The sequence below is a fragment of the Mesoplodon mirus genome, assembly GCF_964341445.2.
Source record: "Mesoplodon mirus genome assembly, chromosome: 10".
Lineage (NCBI taxonomy): Eukaryota > Metazoa > Chordata > Mammalia > Artiodactyla > Ziphiidae > Mesoplodon > Mesoplodon mirus.
In genome coordinates this window covers 42,961,583-42,982,295 of record NC_138986.1, presented here as the reverse complement: position 1 = coordinate 42,982,295, position 20,713 = coordinate 42,961,583, and the positions used below count along the sequence as shown (strand labels likewise).

Sequence of the window (20,713 nt, the reverse complement as noted above, 5' to 3'; positions counted from 1 at the left end):
TCTGGTTTTGTTATCAGGGTGATGGTGGCTTTGTAGAATGAGTTTGGGAGTGTTCCTCCCTCTGCTATATTTTGGAAGAATTTGAGAAGGATAGGTGTTAGCTCTTCTCTAAATGTTTGATAGAATTCGTGTGTGAAGCCATCTGGTCCTGGGGTTTTGTTTGTTGGAAGACTTTTAATCACAGTTTCAATTTCATTGCTTGTGATTGGTCTGTTTATATTTTCTGTTTCTTCCTGGTTCAGCCGTGGAAGGTTGTGCTTTTCTAAGGCTTTTTCCATTTCTTCCAGGTTGTCCATTTTATTGGCATATAGTTGCTTGAGGTAATCTCTCATGATCCCTTGTATTTCTGTAGTGTCAGTTGTTACTTCTCCTTTTTCATTTCTAATTCTACTGCTTTGAGTCTTCTCCCTTTTTTTTCTTGATGAGTCTGGCTAATGGGTGATCAATTTTGTTTATCTTCTCAAAGAACCAACTTTTAGTTTTATTGATCTTTGCTATCGTTTCCTTCATTTCTTTTTCATTTATTTCTGGTCTGATCTTTATGATTGTTTTCCTTTTGCTAACTTTGGGGGTTTTTTTTTTTTCCTTCTTTCTCTAATTGCTTTAGTTGCAAGGTTAGGTTGTTTATTCAAGATGTTTCCTGTTTCTTAAGGTAGGATTGTATGGCTATAAACTTCCACCTTAGAACTGTTTTTGCTGCATCCCATAGGTTTTGGGCCATCATGTTTTCATTGTCATTTGTTTCTAGGTATTTTTTGATTTCCTCTTTGATTTCTTCAGTGATCTCTTGGTTATTTAGTAGCATATTGTTTAGCCTGCATGTGTTTTTATGTTTTACAGTTTTTTTCCTGTAATTGATAACTAGTCTCATAGCATTGTGGTTGGAAAAGATACTTGATACGATTTCAATTTTCTTAAATTTACCATGGCTTGATTTGTGACCCAAGATATGATCTATCCTGGAGAATGTTCCATGAGCACTTGAGAAGAAAGTGTATTCTGCTGTTTTGGGATGGAATGTCCTATAAATATCAATTAAGTCCATCTTGTTTAATGTATCATTTAAAGCTTGTGTTTCCTTATTTTTTTCATTTGATCTGTCCATTGGTGAAAGTGGGGTGTTAAAGTCCCCTACTATGATCGTGTTACTGTTGATTTCCCATTTTATGGCTGTTAGCATTTGCCTTATGTATTCAGGTGCTCCTATGTTGGGTGCATAAATATTTACAATTGTTATATCTTCTTCTTGGATTGATCCCTTGAGCATTATTTAGTGTCCTTTTTTGTCTCTTGTAATAGTCTTTATTTTAAAGTCTATTTTGTCTGATATGAGAATTGTTACTCCAGCTTTCTTTTGATTTCCATTTGCATGGAATATGTTTTTCCATCCCCTCACTTTCAGTCTGTATGTGTCCCTAGGTCTGAAGCGGGTCTCCTGTAGACAGCATATATACAGGTCTTGTTTTTGCATACATTCAGCCAGTCTATGTCTTTTGGTTGGAGCATTTAATCCATTTCCATTTAAGGTAATTATTGATATGTATGTTCCTATTACCATTTTCTTAATTGTTTTGGGTTTGTTATTGTAGGTCTTTTCCTTCTCTTGTGTTTCCTGTCTAGAGAAGTTCCTTTAGCATTTGTTGTAAAACTGGTTTGGTGGTGCTGAATTCTTTTAACTTTTGTTTGTCTGTGAACGTTTTAATTTCTTCATCGAATCTGAATGAGATCCTTGCTGGGTAGAGTAATCTTGGTGTTAGGTTTTTCCCTTTCATCACTTTAAATATGTCCAGCCACTCCCTTCTGGCTTGCAGAGTTTCTGCTGAAAGATCAGCTGTTAACCTTATGGGGATTCCATTGTATGTTATTTGTGGCTTTTCCCTCACTGCTTTTAATATATTTTCTTTGAATTTAATTTTTGATAGTTTGATTAATATGTGTCTTGGTGTGTTTCTCCTTGGATTTATACTGTATGGGACTCTGCACTTCCTGGACTTGATTGTCTATTTCCTTTCCCATATTAGGGAAGTTTTCGGGCTTCCCTGGTGGCGCAGTGGTTGGGAGCCCTCCTGCCAATGCAGGGGACACGGGTTCCTGCCCTGGTCTGGGAGGATCCCATATGCCGCAGAGTGGCTAGGCCTGTGAGCCATGGCCGCTGAGCCTGCATGTCCAGAGCCTGTGCTTTGCAATGGGAGAGGCCACAACAGTGAGAGGCCCACGTACTGAAAAAAAAAAAAAAAAAAATCTCCTCCATATTAGGGAAGTTTTCAACTATAATCTCTTCAAATATTTCTCAGTCCCTTTCTTTTCTCTTCTTCTTCTGGGACCCCTATAATTCAAATACTGGTGCATTTAATGTTGTCCCAGAGGTCTCTGAGACTGTCCTCAATTCTTTTCATTCTTTTTTCTTTATTCTGCTCTGCAGTAGTTATTTCCACTATTTTATCTTCCAGGTCACTTATCCGGTCTTCTGCCTCAGTTATTCTGCTATTGATCCCTTCTAGAGAATTTTTAATTTCATTTATTGTGTTGTTCATCATTGTTTGTTTGCTCTTTAGTTCTTCTAGGTCCTTGTTAAACCTTTCTTGTATTTTCTCCATTCTATTTCCAAGATTTTCGATCATCTTTACCATCATTACTCTGAATTCTTTTTCAGGTAGACTGCCTATTTCCTCTTCCTTTGTTTGGTCTGGTGGGTTTTTACCTTGCTCCTTCATCTGCTATGTGTTTCTCTGTCTTCTCATTTTGCTTACCTTACTGTGTTTGGGGTCTCCTTTTCCCAGGCTGCAGGTTCGTAGTTCCCATTGTTTTTGGTGTCTGCCCCCAGTGGTTAAGGTTGATTCAGTGGGTTTTGTAGGCTTCCTGGTGGAGGGGACTGGTGTCTGTGTTCTGGTGGATGAGGCTGGATCTTGTCTTTCTGGTGGGCTGGTCCATATCTGGTGGTGTGTTTTGGGGTGTCTGTGACCTTCTTATGATTTTAGGCAGCCTCTCTGCTAATGGGTGGGGTTGTGTTCCTATCTTGCTAGTTGTTGGGCATAGGGTGTCCAGCACTGTAGCTTGCTGGTCCTTGAGTGGAGCTGGGTCTTAGCGTTGAGAAGGAACTCTTTGTGACAGCTTTTGCTGTTTGATATTACGAGGGGCAGGGAGGTCTCTTGTGGACTAGTGTCCTGAACTCGGCTCTCCCATGTCAGAGGCTCAGGCTTGACACACGACCAGAGCACCAGGACCCTGCCAGCCACACGGTAATCATTCTTTCACGTGGTGGACCAACAGTGGGGCAGGGAGAGTGGTTTGTCCAGGCTAAAATCCAGCTGGAGGAGGTCATGGAGAGGACATACTGGTTGGACGGAGACATGGACCCAGGCAATTCAGCAGCTCAACTATCAGGTTAGCGGAGGCACCTTCCACCTAAAATGTTTATATTACATTTTATTTTAATACTTTGTCAATACTTTTTCGTACAAGTTGATTTTTCCTAAAGGAAGACTTAAGAAAATACTCCAATTCTGGGATGATTTGATAACTGCTTTGAGAGTTAAGTCTTCTCATGCTTATCTGCTTGGCCATCTTTTGTGGCTCAGTGAACTTCAGGGATGTTTAGTTCCATCAACCTTCAAGTTCATGAGTCTTGCATGTGTTCTCCTCAACTGTCCATTGCATTCCCTTCCCTGAAGAATTACATTTAAATTATTTCGTCTGTTTAAGGCAATCACTAAATAACTTAGGCTTTCCTATATTTACATTTCAGTGAGGTTTCAACCTCAAAATAGCTAGAAAATAAAATACAAATCTACTGTTCAAAAGGAAATTTTTAAAAAGCAGGTTCAGTGAGTGTGAATTTTAAAAATTGATACCAAAAAATCCCCAACTTTAGAAAACATCAATTTTATTTAAGTTAGTGGGTGAGCGGGTGATTTTTTTTAAGGAAATAACTCAGGAAAGGGCTGAAAATTTTATTATAATAATATGATAGCCAGATCTGGTGGTTATTCTCTTGGGGATGTATCCTATGGCCTGCATTTAATATTATGAAAAAATATTAAATAAATATGTGTAATTTAACATGCAATAATGCAATGAAATGAACTCCATAAAAGGGGCACATACCACTGGGTTCCCTCAATGCTGGGGACTGTGGGAAATGCGAATATCTGTTGGGCAATGAAGCTGATAGGTCGTGTTGCTTGTTGGCCTGTGAATCTGTCCTCTTGTTACCAAGGAGGCCCTTGTACATGCCAAGTCCAGTGAGAGCTCTACACACAAGGCAGGGATGCTGGGATGAAGACCATCCCATCCCCAGACTGAATTCCAAGGAAGCCAGGTGATCCTAGGGACAAGGGAATAGCTGCCCAGCCGACCACTTTGTTTTTCATTTGGGGCTGAGAGAGGGAGGCAGGCCTGCATGGACCCTATAAGAGGTACACAGGGTGCCCTTTAGAATCACAAGGTGATTCTAGACATCACCCAGTCCAGCCTTGTCATTGTGAAGATGAATCGGGAAGCCGGGTCCAGAGCAGGGAGGTGACTTAATTAAGCACACCTGGTAGAGTTAGAGGCAGAGTCAGCATGATGCACTAAGTTGCTGAATTTAAATCCAGGACTTTTTACAGCTAGCTCCTCTATTTTGTACCCAAAGAGTCTAAAACAGTAATAAGAAAACTTTTTAAGAAAATTGAGAAAAAATGAAAATGCAAGCTGCCTCTTTAAAGAGTATTATCTTTCTCTTCTAATTCTTCTTTTTTTCCCCAAAATCAAGAAGGGTAGTATCTGCATCAGTTTCAGCATTCTCATATTTCTTCTCTGTCATGAAATCCTCCCCCTTTTTTCACTATGATAGCAGTCATTGCAAAACTGACTCCCTTTGCCAAACCTAATCTAGTCTGGAAAGTATGAGCTCTCCACGTTAAAGATCACAAAAGCTCTCAATTTTATTGCAACCACATTAGTTGCAAAATACAGTTGGTCTCACTGGTCCTCCTAATACTGTAACCTAAATCTAAGGAAGACTTTCCACTGCAATAAGGTAAACTGTTGTCGTTAACACAAAGAGAAACTCCCAAGTTCAGTTATTGAAACACAATTTCATGAGCTGCTTTTCTCTTTTCGGCACTAGCCATTGCAGAGAAGCAGGGCATTGCTAAAATTTATTGAGGAAAAGATCCTCTCGGCCCCTCAGTCCTGGCCTAAATACCTAATCACCCTCCCCCATGGGTCTGTGCTCGAGGGGACGTACGGGCCTGGGCACCCCGTGGAACAGTTCCACTTCTTCCTGCAGTCCCACTTTCAACCACAGGGTCCCCTGCTAATCAGAGCCTGCCAGGTACCCCTGCTGGGTTTGTCACACCAGCCAGCAGCCTTGGAGGGCTGAGCAGGTGCCAGCTGTTTGACCCTCTCAGAGGAGATTCAGGAATTGAGATGGAGGCCTTGGGCCCTGGGTTGCTCGTCATCACTCTGAGAACTTCATGAAGTTTTCTGTTTTATTCAGTGTTCTGTGGCTGACACTACCATCTTGGTTTTGATGCCTTGTTAAATCTCTAATTTTAAAATGAAGCTATGGTATGGAAGGTTCACCTTTTCAAATGATCCTCAGTATGTATATTTAGTAAAGCGAATGTAAGAAACTAATGTTACCTATTCTTGCTGAACAAGTCATCCCAAAACTTAGTGGCTTAGAATGACAGCCATTTTCTTTGCTGATGAGTTTGTGGGTCGGCAGTGTGGGCTGGTTGGTTCTTAAGCTTCCTTTACCTAGAATTGCGCCTGCAGCTGCAGTCGTGTGGCAGGTCATCTGGGGGTGGGAGTCTAAGGTGGCCTCACTGACATGTGTGGCAGTTTGCCGGGCCACATTACCTGCAGAACAAAGCACGCGCCGGGGCCCAGTTCAGAGTCGGTGTGGGAGATGACCACACCACCAGGAGGCTTTATTCACTGGGGAGCCATGAATATTGTGAATTATCTCCCTTCCTTCCTCCCTAGTGGAAGGGTTCCCAGGTTCATCAGCATAAATAGAATGACTCTGATGTCATTCTGAGATAATTAGCCAATAATTTTTTCCACCCCCTTCTACTTTTTATTTAAATGAATTATAATTTAGCCATGTCAGGGGTCAAATAGGGATCCTGAGCACAAGTTGAAACAAAATGTAAAAGCTCCCGCTATATTTTAGATGTATTGTTGAGCCATTTGTAAGTGAGATGTTGCTGTGTTTCAGACCTCTTTACTATGCAAAGCCGCCATCCATGCAGGAGTAATTGCAGATGAAGTGGGCGGTCAGATTGGTGTGCTTCTGCGCAGAGGCATGAGTCGATACGAAGGGATCCTGGCCAATGGTGTGCTCTCAAGGCAGTAAGTACTTTGCCTTTTGTTCCGAGTGGAAGGTAACCCCGCAGGCACAAGTCATCAGCTCACAGTCTGGAAAGGGCTGCAGGCATGTGATACCAAGGGCATGTCAACTGGGAAAAATGTGTGTGACTGCTTAGAGCAGCATTTATGCTGTCAGTGTGGAAGACAAATGCAGCAATAAAAAAGCTAACTGACAAGTAAGTTAGAACAGCACACATCTGAAGCCCCAGGACAGAAGAGCATTCTACTCTCAGGTGCTCTACGGGGAGGGGATAAAGCTTATTCCTGTCTAGTTTTTCCTGATTCTGTAAATTACTGATCATCACCAATATCACCAAAGATACTGAAGGAGATAAGGGACTGACATAAACCCAGCAGAACCACTGAACTCCCTAGAGGATCCCTAGAGACAGTCTCTTAAGGATGAATAATAGTTGGGAAGAGAAAAAAAGATGGCTTTTTTTTTTTTTTAACATTGTTAACTTCTCTGTTCTGTGTTATCCTCTGATCTTTTAGCTTCATAAGAAAAACGTATGTCAATTGCTTTAAACACTCAACCTCAGCTTTTAATACTTTCAGGTTTCCTCAGCTTCTAGAGTGGAAAACTAGAGCTGTTTGAACTAAGATAGGCCAGCCTTGTGATCCAGCTGTCCACCAGTATAAACAGGCAGCTTGGAATGGTCCAGAGGGACACTTGCTTTGGAATGGATGGCTGCCTGTTGAGGGAACAGTGCTCCTTGAGCCACTTACAGTTGGTGTCCTTGGGGATTGGTTCCAGGACCCCCGTGGATACCAAAATCCACGGATGCTCAAGTCCCTTATATAAAATGGCATAATCTTTACATGTAACTGTGCACATCCTCCCATGTATTTTAAATCATCTCTAGATTATTTATACCTAATACAATGTAAATGTTATGTAAATAGTTGTAAATACAATGTAAATGTTGTGTAAATAGGTGCCAGCATGTGGCAAATTCCAATTTTACTTATTGGAATTTTCTGGAATTTTTTTTTCTGAATATTTTCACTCTGTGGTTGGTTGAATCTGGGGATGCAGAATCTGCAGATACGGCTGACATATATGCACATGTATGTGTACACACACATGTACTATTTACATAAATAAAATTTTATAATATACATATATATACTTACATATATGCACACATATGTATATACATTTTTAAATTTTTTATTTATTTATTTTTGGTTGCATTGCGTCTTTGTTGCTGCGTGCCGGCTTTCTCTAGTTGCAGCGAGCAGGGGCTACTCTTCGTTGCGGTGCATGGGCTTCTCACTGCAGTGACTTCTCTTGTTGCAGAGCACGGGCTCTAGGCGCGCGGGCTTCAGTAGTTGTGACACACGGGCTCAGTAGCTGTGGCTTGCGGGCTCTAGAGCTCAGGCTCAGTAGTTGTGGCACACGGGCTTAGTTGCTCCACGGCATGTGGGATCTTCCTGTACCAGGGCTCGAACCTGTGTGCCCTGCATTGGCAGGCGGATTCTTAACCACTGCGCACCAGGGAAGCCCTACATTTTTTTCACTTAGGTACTTGCCTCAAACTCTTTGGGACATTAAAATTTATATCCTGATTTATATATTTATATCCTGATTTATAGTAAGAGTGATTGCTTATGCACAGTAAGCTTTAAATGTCTGCTTGACTTTGACTTTTGAGGGTGTTTCTTTTTTTTTTAAATTTTATTGGAGTATAGTTGATTTACAATGTTGTGTTAGTTTCAGGTCTACAGCAAAGTGATTCAGTTATACATATACATATAGTCATTCTTTTTTAGATACTTTTCTCATATAGGTTATCACAGAATAGAGTTCCCTGTGTTATACAGTAGGTCCTTGTTGGTTATCTATTTTATGTATAGTAGTGTGTGTATATTCATCCCAAGCTTCTGAATTATCCCTACTCCCCAAGTTTCCCCTTTGTAACTATAAGTTTGTTTCAGATATCTGTAAGTTTGTTTCTGTTCTGTAAATAAGTTCATTTGTATCATTTTTTCAAATCAGATCCCACATATGAGTGATATCATATAATTTGTCTTTTTCTGACTTCACTTAGTATGATAATCTCTAGGTCCATCCATATTGCTGCAAATAGCATTATCTCATTCTTTTTTATGGCTGAGTAATATTCCACTGTATATATGTACCACATCTTTATCCATTCCTCTGTCAATGGGCATTTAGGTTGCTTCCATGTCTTGGCTGTTGTAAATAGTGCTGCAATGAACATTGGGAGGATCTATTTCTTTTTATGTGTTTTAGTGTTTGATCTATGGATAATAAGGTGCTGTTTCAGGAAGGTATCAAGCTGTGGCCTAGATTTGTTAGGTGCTGCTATCTCCAAATAGGAACGAAGAACTGGCCTTTGGCTTTAAATCTGTTTTTGGACTCTCTTGCCTACGTTTGAATACATTTGAATGCTTCTTTTGTAGAAAAATAGGAGAGTAAAAAGTTTAACTTGTACTACTTGGATTTTATTTTACTTTTGAAGAAAAGTTATTTAAACTATTAAGTAAAAGTAGACATAATTTTCTCGATTCTGCTACATCAACTGGACTTAATACATATGAAGTCACTTTATATAATTTGATATTAAACTTTGATACAAAAATAAGAGTCCAGAAATCTAAACCATTAATGAATTAGGAAAAGATTTGCTCCACATTCCATATAGTTATTTGAACTAATTGTCCGATTTTTGTTTTGGTGGAAGTAGACAGAATGTCTAGAATTATATCAAGGCCCCCTCTCCCTTCTGGCTCTGGTTTGGCACCATCTTTTTGTACTGAACAGAAAAGAGTAAACTGTGTGCTCATACAGTCTCTTCCACTCGTTTCCATTCCCAGATCTTCAGGGAGCAGTTGTTTTGATCTGTGCTGTTTTGCTGTTGGGGAAGCACTGTACATGCGGTCGTTGAACTTCTGTTCCCACACATGATTGTTTGGCGTTCAGGAAGAAACACAGAAGGAAGCATTGCAGCTGAGGAAGAAGTGGTCCCTAAAGTAAATATCTAGGGTTCTTCTGGGATTCATCCCGGGTCATGTCACTTCCTTGATCTGAGGAGACCAGAATGGAATCAGGAAGAGCGATTGACCTCACACAGAGGATGATGGCTCCAACCATCTGCAGGGAAGGCTTTTCTTTGTTTACCTCAGGCTCTTCCTGATTGCTTCTACAGCCCTCTGAGAAGGCTGGCAGTTCCTGGAATCTGATCGAATTCATTCACCCTAATGCGTGAATGCCTTAGAACCCCATTTTCCCTAGGGGGTTTTCAAAGAGGAAGCTTATTTACCTATAGAATTCTCTAGTGGTTGTATTTAATTAGCTTAATTGGGTGAAATGGAAAAACATATTCCAGCTGATAATAGAGGAAAGCCAGGCAGAGAGATCTTAGAAGCAAAACTTTACCCAGCATTTTCTTCTCAGGATGAACTCCAAAGCTAACCTTCTTTCCTTAACGTCTCTTTTTCAACAACAACAAAGTAAATATTTTAATGTTTCATGGTAGTGGGAGTGCGTTTAGGTGATCAGGGTTGCAGCAGTATTATTTGGGCTTATCTGGGCCAAACTTCAAGTGTAATACTTCGTGCAGGAACATTAGAGAAAATGCAAAAATCAGTCAAAGAGAGGCTCTAAAATCTTAACAAATTTAAATACAAATTGCAACAGTGTTCACCTTTCTTTAAAGGTTAGGAGAGCTGGGTCCTCACCCCTGCTTGGCCACTAACTGTGAACTGAAGAAGGTCCCATGACCCAAGTGGGTCTGCATTTTCTCCTGTACGAAATGATTGGTGCCTGCGTTATATTCAGCACAGATTATAATAGAATCTTTATGGGGAAAACCAGGGCTTACAGAGTCTCTGCCTGAGAGTGGACAAAGAATATGAAAGAAAAACCTGTTACTTAAAACAAAAACAAAATGTTGCTGTGAAGGTGCTTCTGTCCAGACTAGTTTTGGGTTCTCTGTGGATTTCACATTTCAGTACCCTCTCTGTCCATTATTGGCACAATAATTCAGAGTTAAACATTTAAAGTAGGAGTACTCTCAGATTGTAAAATAATTGAACATGACAGCGACATCTACCTTTTTTTGTTTACCTGTAATATCTAATGTAGTAAGTACGATGCATGTAAGATTAATCTTGAGAATTGCAAGTTTTCTATTCATTCTACATATTGTTACAGCATTGAGTTGGTGAGGGATTTACAAAAAGATACATGTGATCTCAGGCCTTAGGAACCCCTTTTCCACAGAAGGAGACAACTGCCGAGCAAGGCTGATTTGATAAGTTCACCAGGAGAGTAATACAAGGTACAGAACTGGGGGGTCCAGAGGCCCAGGGATCAATGCCAGATGTGCAGGCATGTCTTGTAGCAGTTCAGGACCTGTCAGTGAGGTGCTCCAGCTGCACCTTGTCATCCAGAAGCAGGAGCTGGTTCATGGTTTGGTGTCCTTGCTGCAGTAGGTAGGAGTGTGACTGGAGAGAGAGAGACCCGGGCGGAGGCTCTCTGTGGAGGCACGCTGCTGGGGCAGGACCCCTCAGGGAAGGAGTGGAGAGGTCTGTAGGGAAGGCAGCTAGCAACTGACATGCTCGTTCTTTTAAAAGTGATCAGGCGGGCATCCCTGGTGGCGCAGTGGTTGAGAGTCCGCCTGCCGATGCAGGGGACGTGGGTTCGTGCCCCGGTCCGGGAGGATCCCACGTGCCGCGGAGCGGCTGGGCCCGTGAGCCATGGCTGCTGAGCCTGCACGTCCAGAGCCTGTGCTCCGCAGCAGGAGGGGCCACGGCAGTGGGAGGCCCGCGTACAGCAAAATAAATAAATAAATGAATGAATGAATGAATGAATGAATGAATGTATGTGATCAGGCATCTTCATGTGTCAGTGGTCCTTGATTGTTGAAGCGAGTGGGGCGCTGTAGGGGTGCCTTCTGAAGCAAAGGGAGTGTTCAGGGCAGTCATCCTTTCTGTCTCCATGACTACATATTCATTAATTGGGATTTAAGCGTGTCCTGGAGACTGTATATGTGCCTGTTCCTTCCCAATACAATGTGGCGTGATGGAAACAGCACAGGATTGTGATTCAAAAGCAGTATCTCAAGAGTCCTGGCTGCTTGTCACATCTATGAATTTAGGAAAGTTGCTTATCTTCGAAGGGCCTGAGTTTCTTTGTCTATGAAATACCAATGACAGAGATAATAACAGTAGCCTTGCCGGGTGCTCTGAGGACCACATGAGGTGTGGGAAGGCTCTGAGCCCCACCCTATAGCGCTGTACCAGTCATTAAGATGCAGTTAAGCAACTCACGTCCTCATCTTTGTGTTTATTATTTCAGTGGTTCCCTGTCAGACAAGCGATTTCTGTTTACCTCCAATGGTAAGGATCATGCTTTCCTTAAGAATTTGATATTTTAAAATCTTCAGGGGTAGTTTATTCTTCCATACCCCTCAGATGATATAGTTTAAAAGATTAATTTTTTCCTTTCCCCTCAGGTCATGTAGCACCAAGTATGCTGTGACTTAAAAATATATCAGACAATAAACCTAGTTAACATTAGGAAAAAAATATTTTTCTTTATAATCTAAAACTTTTGCCAGGAAAAATGAAAATCTGAAATGACAAGTTAAGATAAATTCCTTTATGTTAGATTTTAATAGAAAAACCTTTTGAGCAGTGCAATTTGATTTGTGTATATCTGGAATGAAGTTATTGAAAATGAATAGCATAAAGGCTTTTTAGCCCCTCTGTCATGGAATATGTTCTGGGGAAGTATTCTCCCTCACATAAAATAACATATTTCAAGGAGAACAATACAAACATGTCTTCTCTGCCCAGGAGGAGGACTGGCCTTAATCTGCAACCTCCACATTGTCTTGGACATGGTATAGTTAAGCTCCCAGGGGTGATGTTGGGTACAATTAACTGATCTTCAGAGCACCTGACGTACCTGCTCTTCAAGGGTAGAGAGCGTGGAGTCCTCCCTCTGATCAAGTGAGAAGAACCTCAGCATTTTCAGCTTTTAGGACACCTTGTACTTCGTTGAAATCATGGTGAATTTAGATTAGAAAGGAAAATCTACAGTGGGGACAGATGTGTCACTTATAGGGGATATAAGGTCTATTAAGAAAAGCAGCAATAGTATCAAGATACCACAGCACCAGCGAGTCAAATGCAAGTCTGAATCATTAAAAAACTAGTAATTAAACAGTTGATTCAATATCAGAATGGAAGTAAATCAACTGAATAATTCTAGGTGAAATGCGGTGCTTTTTTTTTTTTGGTTTTCATTTTGTGTCTATATCTGAAATATTTCCCTGCCCTTTTTTACTAGGTTGCAGCAGATCCTTGAGTTTGGAAACTGACCGGCAAATCAGAGCTTCTTCTTCTTGGGAGTGGATCAATGAGACTGGAGATCAGGTCCGTTGGTCTCCTGGCCAAGCCCGACTTCAGGACCAAGGCCCGTCATGGGCTTCGGGGGACAGGAGCAAGAACCACAAACGAGAGTGGCTGAGGATAGATTTGGGAGAGAAAAAGAAAATAACAGGTACTGAAACGAGTGCAGTTTCACAAAACAAGATGACTTGCAGTTGAAATTATGTTTTGAATTTGCACAGGTGCCCCCACCTCAGAGTACTCCATGTCTTTTTAAAAAAATTTTTATTGGAGTGTAATTGCTTTACAGTGTTGTGTTAGTTTCTGCTGTACAACAAAGTGAATCAGCTATATGCATACATATACCCCTATATCCCCTCCCTCTTTCGTCTCCCTCCCACCCTCCGTATCCCACCCTTCTAGGTGGTCACAAAGCACCGAGCTGATCTCCCTGTGCTATGCAGCTGCTTCCCACTAGCTATCGACTTTACATTTGGTAGTGTGTATATTGTCAGTGTCACTCTCTCACTTCGCCCCAGCTTCCCCTTCCCACCCTGTGTCCTCAAGTCCGTTCTCTACATCTGTGTCTTTATTCTTGCCCTGCCACTAAGTTCATCAGTACCGTTTTCTTAGATTCCATATATATGTGTTAGCATACGGTATTTGTTTTTCTCCTCCTGACTTACTTCAATCTGTATGACAGACTCTAGGTCCATCCACCTCACTACAAATAAGTCAGTTTCGTTCCTTTTTATGGCTAAGTAATATTCCATTGTATATATGTGCCACATTTTTATCCATTCATCTGTTGATGGACATTTAGGTTGCTTCCGTGTCCTGGCTATTGTAAATAGTGCTGCACTGAACATTGGGGTGCATATATCTTTTCGAATTATGGTTTTCTCAGGGTATATGCCCAGTAGTGGGATTGCTGGGTCATATGGTAGTTCAATTTTTAGATTTTTAAGGAACCTCCATACTGTTCTCCATAGTGGCTGTATCAATTTACATTCCCACCAACAGGGCAGGAGGGTTCCCTTTTCTCCACACTCTCTCCAGCATTTATTGTTTCTAGAGTTTTTGATGATGCCCATTCTGACTGGTGTGAGATGATATTTCATTGTAGTTTTGATTTGCATTTCTCTAATGATTAGTGATGTTGAACATCTTTTCATGTGTTTGTTAGCAATCTATATATCTTCTTTGGAGAAATGTCTGTTTAGGTCTTTTGCCCATTTTTGAATTGGGTTGTTTTTTGATATTGAGCTGCATAAGCTGCTTGTATATTTTGGAGATTAATCCTTTGTCAGTTGCCATGTCTTTTTTAAAAGTAACAAATCTTCACATTGTCTATGTGGGAAGAACCTGTATGCAGGGGGTAAGGATGGATGTGTGGGTGAGAGAGCTGATATCTCCGTGCTGAAACCTTTTTATGGCATATTGTCAGTGTGAAAACACTCATCTGTCATCACGTTTCTAAATGCAGATAAGAAAAGCAGGCCTGTAAAATGATTTGCAATTTCAAATGAGAGGGAAAAAAAGAAAAGAAACCTGAAGTTATAATACATGTTGTATAACATATTTTTAAAACTAACCCATAAATAATATTTTCTTACAAGGAATTAGGACCACTGGATCCACACAGTCAAATTTCAACTTTTATGTAAAGAGTTTTGTAATGAACTTCAGAAACAACAACTCCAAGTGGGAGACCTATAAAGGAATTGTGAATAATGAAGAAAAGGTAAGAGACACTCTGGAGGAAGGAACTGAGTAGGAGAGTGGCCTCCAAATATTTTCATCAGTTCATCAGTGTGTTTCCAAAAACAGATGCACAGCACCAGATTACGTAGCCTTTGAGTGTAAAGCCTTGTATCTTCAATATCAAGCATGTCTATAAAAAAGCAAAAGACATAGAATCCTTGCTTTGATTTCATATAACCAGGTGTGAGTGGATTGATAAAGACCTAGAAACTAATAGAATCTTCAGGTAAAGGTTATCTGTTCCTACAGGTGTTTCAGGGCAACTCTAATTTTCGGGACCCTGTGCGGAACAATTTCATCCCTCCCATTGTGGCCAGATATGTGCGTGTTATCCCCCAGACATGGCACCAGAGGATAGCCTTGAAAGTGGAGCTCCTTGGCTGCCAGATTGCACCAAGTAGGACTCAGGGTGAGTCAGTGAGTTACTGGATTCTGGTCACCTCCTTTCACAAATTGTTGTTATTAATGTGGTTTCTCTAACATCTCTTCTCGCTCAGGTAATGACTCATTGGTGTGGAGCAAAACAAGTCTAAATACTGTTGGTTCAACTAACAGAGAAGATGAGACAATCTTAAAACCCATCCCCTCTGAAGAAATGCCCAAAGGTAGGGCAGTTATCGTTTTGTGATTTCTTAAGGAATAACTTGTACTCCAGCCAATAATACGGTAGCTTCAACAGCATTCTTTTTTTCTGTGTCATATAAGTGTCTGGGGGCAGATGGTCCAGAGATATCTGCACATGTGTAAAATAATATATGTCCACACTTTTCATTACACTATTGTAAGTAGAAAAAGACGGGAAACAAACATATGCACCCTTCAAACACTATGTAAATCTTTTATAGAAAAATAAAACAATAGCCATCCATACCATGGAATACTCTACAGCCATAAAAAAGGAATGTGTTAGTAATATAGAAAGTTCTCTGAGACACACTGACAACTTAAAAAAATAAGCATGGTACAGAACAGTTTACATAGCACTCGACCATGTGTGTAAAAGGGGGGGGTGATACAGCATCACTATACATATATATATATATTCACCCCAGTATACCTGGAAAAATGTCAAGAAATATAATTTCACATAGAGGAAGAATAGGTGGAAGGGAGACATTCCATTCCATACCTTTTTATATATTTTTTTTTTCCTTTGCGGTACGTGGGCCTCTCACTGTTGTGGCCTCTCCCGTTGCGGAGCACAGGCTCTGGATGCACAGGCTCAGCGGCCATGGCTCACGGGCCCAGCTGCTCCATGGCACGGGGGATCTTCCTGGACTGGGGCACAAACCTGTGTCCCCTGCATCGGCAGGCGGACTCTCAACCACTGCGCCACCAGGGAAGCCCTGAATCCTCTCTTTTTGCTTTCCAACATCAGTAAATGCCTAGCATGTATTCTTGTCCCCCACATGTTAAACCACTGAGGACCTTTCAAATCAGTATTCAGTTTTAGATCATGAAATTTGGTTGCTGTTCATTTCTGCTGTATTACGATGTCTTTTCCCCTTCTTAGGGTTAAACGTCATAACTATTGTTACTCCACTGGTTCTCCTCGTCCTGCTGGTTGCTGGAGTGGGAATCTTCGTAGTCCTTAGAAAGTATGTGACTTCACATTAAAAAATTTTTTTCTCTAATTATGTAAACAATCACAAAAGTTTACTCTTCGTATGTTCATGTGTAGAAAGCAGCATTACTTCTCCCAAGATAAAATGTGAACTTCTATTTTAAAAACAAGTTGGATAGAGGTAGAAAATATCATGTATTATTTTATGAACAGTACTTATCATTTAGAAATCTTTTCAATGGGATTTTTTGTCTTGATAGGAGGAAGAAGAAAGGAAATCCTTATGGACCAGCTAAGGCTCAGAAAACAGGTTGGTTGAAAAAACTATCTACAGTTTTATTCTGTCCTTGAGAAAGGGACAGAATCTGCTGATTAAAAGCATGATTAGGCGCTTTTAATCAGCAGATCCTGATTAAAACCCACACTTATATGGTTTAAGAAATAAGATCTAATAGCTTTAAGTTAACAAAGCTACCAGGAAGGAACATATTGTATCCTGTCTCTTAATTCAGAATCTTCATAGCCAGTTTAGTTTTTACTTTTGTTCAACATCATCCCATCATTTATCAAAATTAATTTTTTTTTTTTGGCAACTGGAATTTACATCACCACGCTGCCTGTCACCAAGGAGAAGTTATAAAATCCCCATCTGTGAACTGGACATTGCCCGGCACTCCCAGCATCTTCAGGCCACCATTTTATTTTTCACTCTAGGAAAGGACTAGGCAGGGCGGGTTTCAGAAAATCCTTAGGACACGGGATGCCCAAGCAATGAGTCAGCTGCAGAGAGAGAGAGAGAGAGAGAGAGAGAGAGAGCGAGAGCGAGCGAGCGAGCGAGCGAGCAGCAGGGCAGGACCCCTGAGCATCTCAAGGACCACCTGGGACTCCACCTCCATAGGCTCTAAACAGCCAGCTGCATTGACCCCTCACGGTCACAAACACCATGTCAGTGCAGATTAGGGAAAACCATGCCCAGGTGGTCTCACCTAGGGATAATCTGGGACCTGATGGGTCCACAAATACATTTTACCTGCAGAGCAGGAAGCATGGTTGGGATGGTGTGTGCTGTTTTGTTGTGACCTCATCATGCTGTGTCCACCACACATACCCGGAGAGCTGTGGTTGTGCATCTGTCACAGTCAGCTGGCAAAAGGCAGCCTGACCTCTGACTTAACCAGGAACCTGTGGTGGAGTAAATGTGTTACACTTCTGAGAGATTAGTTTGTTTCATGTTATCTTTATTCCAGACTGTTGGAAGCAGATCAAATATCCCTTTGCCAGGCATCAGTCAGCTGAGTTTACCATCAGCTACGATAATGAAAAGGAGATGACACAAAAGTTGGATCTCATCACGAGTGATATAGCAGGTAGGTACCAAGTCTCCGTGACCATGCTGTTAGCCAGGAGGTGCTGCTTATGGGAGAGGGGAGACCAGGGAGAGAAATAAGACCAAAATCTTTTGTTTAGATGGGGTCTAGTAAATCAGTAATGTGTGACGTTTTCTCTCTGTGCTCTGCAAAGAGTTACAAAGTGACACTGAAATATTTCCCAAAAGCCCCATTCAGCCAAGGCTCTTACACCTGCAGGGCCTCTAATGACACCCAGAGCAATGGTCCTGAAGTACCAATGAGGTCTGGAAGCCCTTAACTAATCTCTTTTTGTTACTAAGGTTTTCATTAAGGCACTAGGGAAAAGGGACTAGAAAGATGAATTGAGCATAGCTCCTGCCCTTGACGAATTGGAGGTAGGAGATGAAGGAATCTGTTAGAATGGCCTCAAGGTCCCTGACAAGCCATTGCTGAGAGTCAAGCTTCTCAAACGATTTGTGAGGAAGGATCCACTTTTTGCCTTTTATTTCCTTAATCCATCAAGGACTAAAATTTTTGTAAAATACAGTATAAATCAGTAAATGTTTAAAAAGACATAAAATACAAAGCTCTAACTTTTTAATTAGATTCAAGGGACATAAAATCACTCTCAAGTTGCTGCAAGATCTGAACACTTTCTATCCGTTTGTGCACTTACCTCTTTACAGATCTGTCACCAACAGTTCTCAGACAGGTAGGCATCCACAGACCACTGTGAGTAGCACTGCTCTACCGTTTTGCGACTCAGACTGTATTCTGAGGACCAGCAGCAGCATCTGGGAGCTGGCTAGAAATGTGGGCTTTCAGGCCATGCCCCAGGGCTACTGAACCAGAAGTTCCCAGGTGGTGTGTGTTATATATGAAAGTCAGAAAGGTACCAGTGGAAAGGTTGCTTGACCTGCTTCAGGGGCAAAGGGAGCAATTCTCCAATCAGAATCCATCTTCTTGTTCCTTTCCTCGGACAGTTCAAGCTCTGCCTTGGGGGTGAGGCGAGGAGAGTGCAGAACCCCTCTCCTTTCACTCTCCTTCAGCTTCTGGTCCAGCCTCTTCTCCTTCCTCGCTGCGTGGTCCTTCTGGGCACCTGAAACATGCAAGGCCCCACTCTTGCCTCCACTCATCTGCAGTCTCACCCACTACACTCCAGAGCTCCCGGCAGAGCCATTCCTTTCCTTTCTTTCTGCAGCTCACATCCAGACTCCCCTCCCGCTCCCCAGTAAGTCAGTGATTCTTGCCTGCTGGACGTCATCTCCTGCAAGCGTCACCGGGTCCTCAGGGCATCCAGAATTGAACCCATCGTTCCTAACCCTTAACCTACGTGCTCTGTGCATTCCTTTTCTAAGTGGCCTCTGAATGGGCACCCCAGTTTTCAGGGCTTAATATCTGGGAGGTGTCCTCTTTGGTCATACCCTCCCTACATCATTGGTGACAAATTCCTCTGATACCTGTCCCCAAAGTGTGGCCTTTCCAGAGCTGCTGCCAGTCCCCTAATTTATGACTTATATGTCTCATTTCTCTGCTTTTTGGTTTATCTTTCCCTCTTCAGTCTCCCTCCACGGTTACCTCTTCTGCCAGTCTCTAAATTTAGAATCTTTGTAGGTTTCTACAGCGTTAAACCAAACTTCCTAGCAAGGCACTCAGTGCCCTCCATGGTCTAGCACATGGATAATAGCTCGCACTTGGGACATGTGTTCAAATTCTTGCCCCACTGGCTGCTACCTGTGTAATCTTGGAAAAGTTAATCTCTCTCTGCTTCAGTTTTCCATTTGTAAAAGAGAGTAATAGTCCCTACCTCATAGTACTTTTTTTCCAGAGGATTTAACTAATTGATATCTTAATGTCATTAGAATAGTGCCTGGCACCAAGTAAAGACTCACTAAAGCTTTATTTGAGCTTTATCCTTATCATTAGCCCCCAGCCTATTACTTTGGTCTTCATATCCTATTAAATTCCTCCATGTCCCTCATGCTCTGGCCACATCACACTCTATGTTCATGGTTGTTTAACAGGTTGTTCAATCACTTTTCCCTTTCCTGACAGTGTTACCTCCACCTCCAGGAGTGGCCTTTCAGGAGTCAGCCTAAGAGCTCCCCGTGAAGTTGTCCCCTCTTATCCCTAGGTGTGGTTAGAGGTTAGCTCCGCCTCGCTAGGTTCCTGGGAGCCTTGAGGCTTCCTAAAGCACCTGTGTAGTTATGTAAACCCCTAAGTGTGGCGTCTGTGCCTTTTACATCTTCATCTTTCTCTTCCTGCCCGGTACATGTCAGGCCCTCAGCAGAGCACCCCCTCTACAGACAGCCGGTCTGTGGGTGTACGGGGGCGGTGCACAAACGTCTGCCCTTTGGGTTTCAGATTACCAGCAGCCTCTCATGATTGGCACCGGAACGGTCGCCAGGAAGGGCTCTACCTTCCGGCCGATGGACACCGAGGCCGACGAGGCGGGGCCGGACGCCGAGGCTGGCGGCCACTACGACTGCCCCCTCCCGGCCGGCCGCCACGAGTACGCCCTGCCCTTAACCAACCCCGAGCCCGAGTACGCCACGCCCATCGTGGAGCGGCACCTGGCCCGGGCTCACACCTTCTCGGCGCGGAGCGGCTACCGCGTGCCGGGGCCCGGGCCGGCGCACAAGCACTCCCTCTCCTCCGGCGCCTTCTCCCCGGCCGCCGGCTACCAGCTGCCGCCGAGCCCCGCGCCCGCGGACCCGGGCTACGACAAGCCCAAGGGCGGCGGCGGCGGCGGCGGCTCAGCCGCGGGGCGTGCCGATCCCGCCTATCAGAAGCCACAGGTCAACCCCGCGACCAACGCTGCCTACTTGGCCCCCAGAGACTGCCTCAGACCCCTCAACCAGACGGCCATGACCGCTCTGCTGTGAACACACTGTGAATGAAAGCTGCTGTGGTACTGAGCGCCGGGCTGTGCGCGGCCCTGGAAGCTGCGAGATGCGCGCGCGCGAGAGAGAGAGAGTGAGTACGTGTGCGCGCGTGCGCGCGCGCGTGTGTGGTTTAACAGGATCCTGCGGTGGAGTCGTAGAGGTGCCCCCCCCCCACTGTTTACAGAATTGTGCAGCTGGTTTCGTTCTGACCCTTAGGGCGAGCGTCTGTTGGGTTTTGTGGGGCTAGAAAAATGAAAGTTTTCAGATGGCATTTTTCATTTCTCTAACTGTGATACCAAGCTGCTTTGGTGTAAAATGTGCAATCTGTACAGAGTTGTATTTAACAAGAATTAAAGTAACTTAAGTTTGCGCAGATTTTGGTTCTACACGGAGGTTATGTAGGAGAATGCAGCTGTTGCAAAAAC

At 42.7% G+C, this 20,713-nt stretch overlaps 1 protein-coding gene across 1 annotated transcript in view; it reads left to right on the top strand.

Annotated features, from left to right (window-relative positions):
* DCBLD1 (discoidin, CUB and LCCL domain containing 1) overlaps positions 1–20,663 on the top strand; it is a 71,807-nt gene extending 51,144 nt beyond the window's left edge. The window contains exons 6-15 of the mRNA XM_082633990.1: positions 6,209–6,342; positions 11,690–11,730; positions 12,686–12,898; positions 14,346–14,470; positions 14,740–14,899; positions 14,988–15,095; positions 16,004–16,088; positions 16,315–16,364; positions 17,302–17,421; positions 19,768–20,663. Coding sequence (XP_082490116.1) covers positions 6,209–6,342; positions 11,690–11,730; positions 12,686–12,898; positions 14,346–14,470; positions 14,740–14,899; positions 14,988–15,095; positions 16,004–16,088; positions 16,315–16,364; positions 17,302–17,421; positions 19,768–20,288 — 1,557 coding nt within the window. The 3' untranslated portion in view covers positions 20,289–20,663. The remainder of the gene's footprint in view (positions 1–6,208; positions 6,343–11,689; positions 11,731–12,685; positions 12,899–14,345; positions 14,471–14,739; positions 14,900–14,987; positions 15,096–16,003; positions 16,089–16,314; positions 16,365–17,301; positions 17,422–19,767) is intronic.
* The last annotated feature ends 50 nt before the right edge of the window (positions 20,664–20,713 follow it).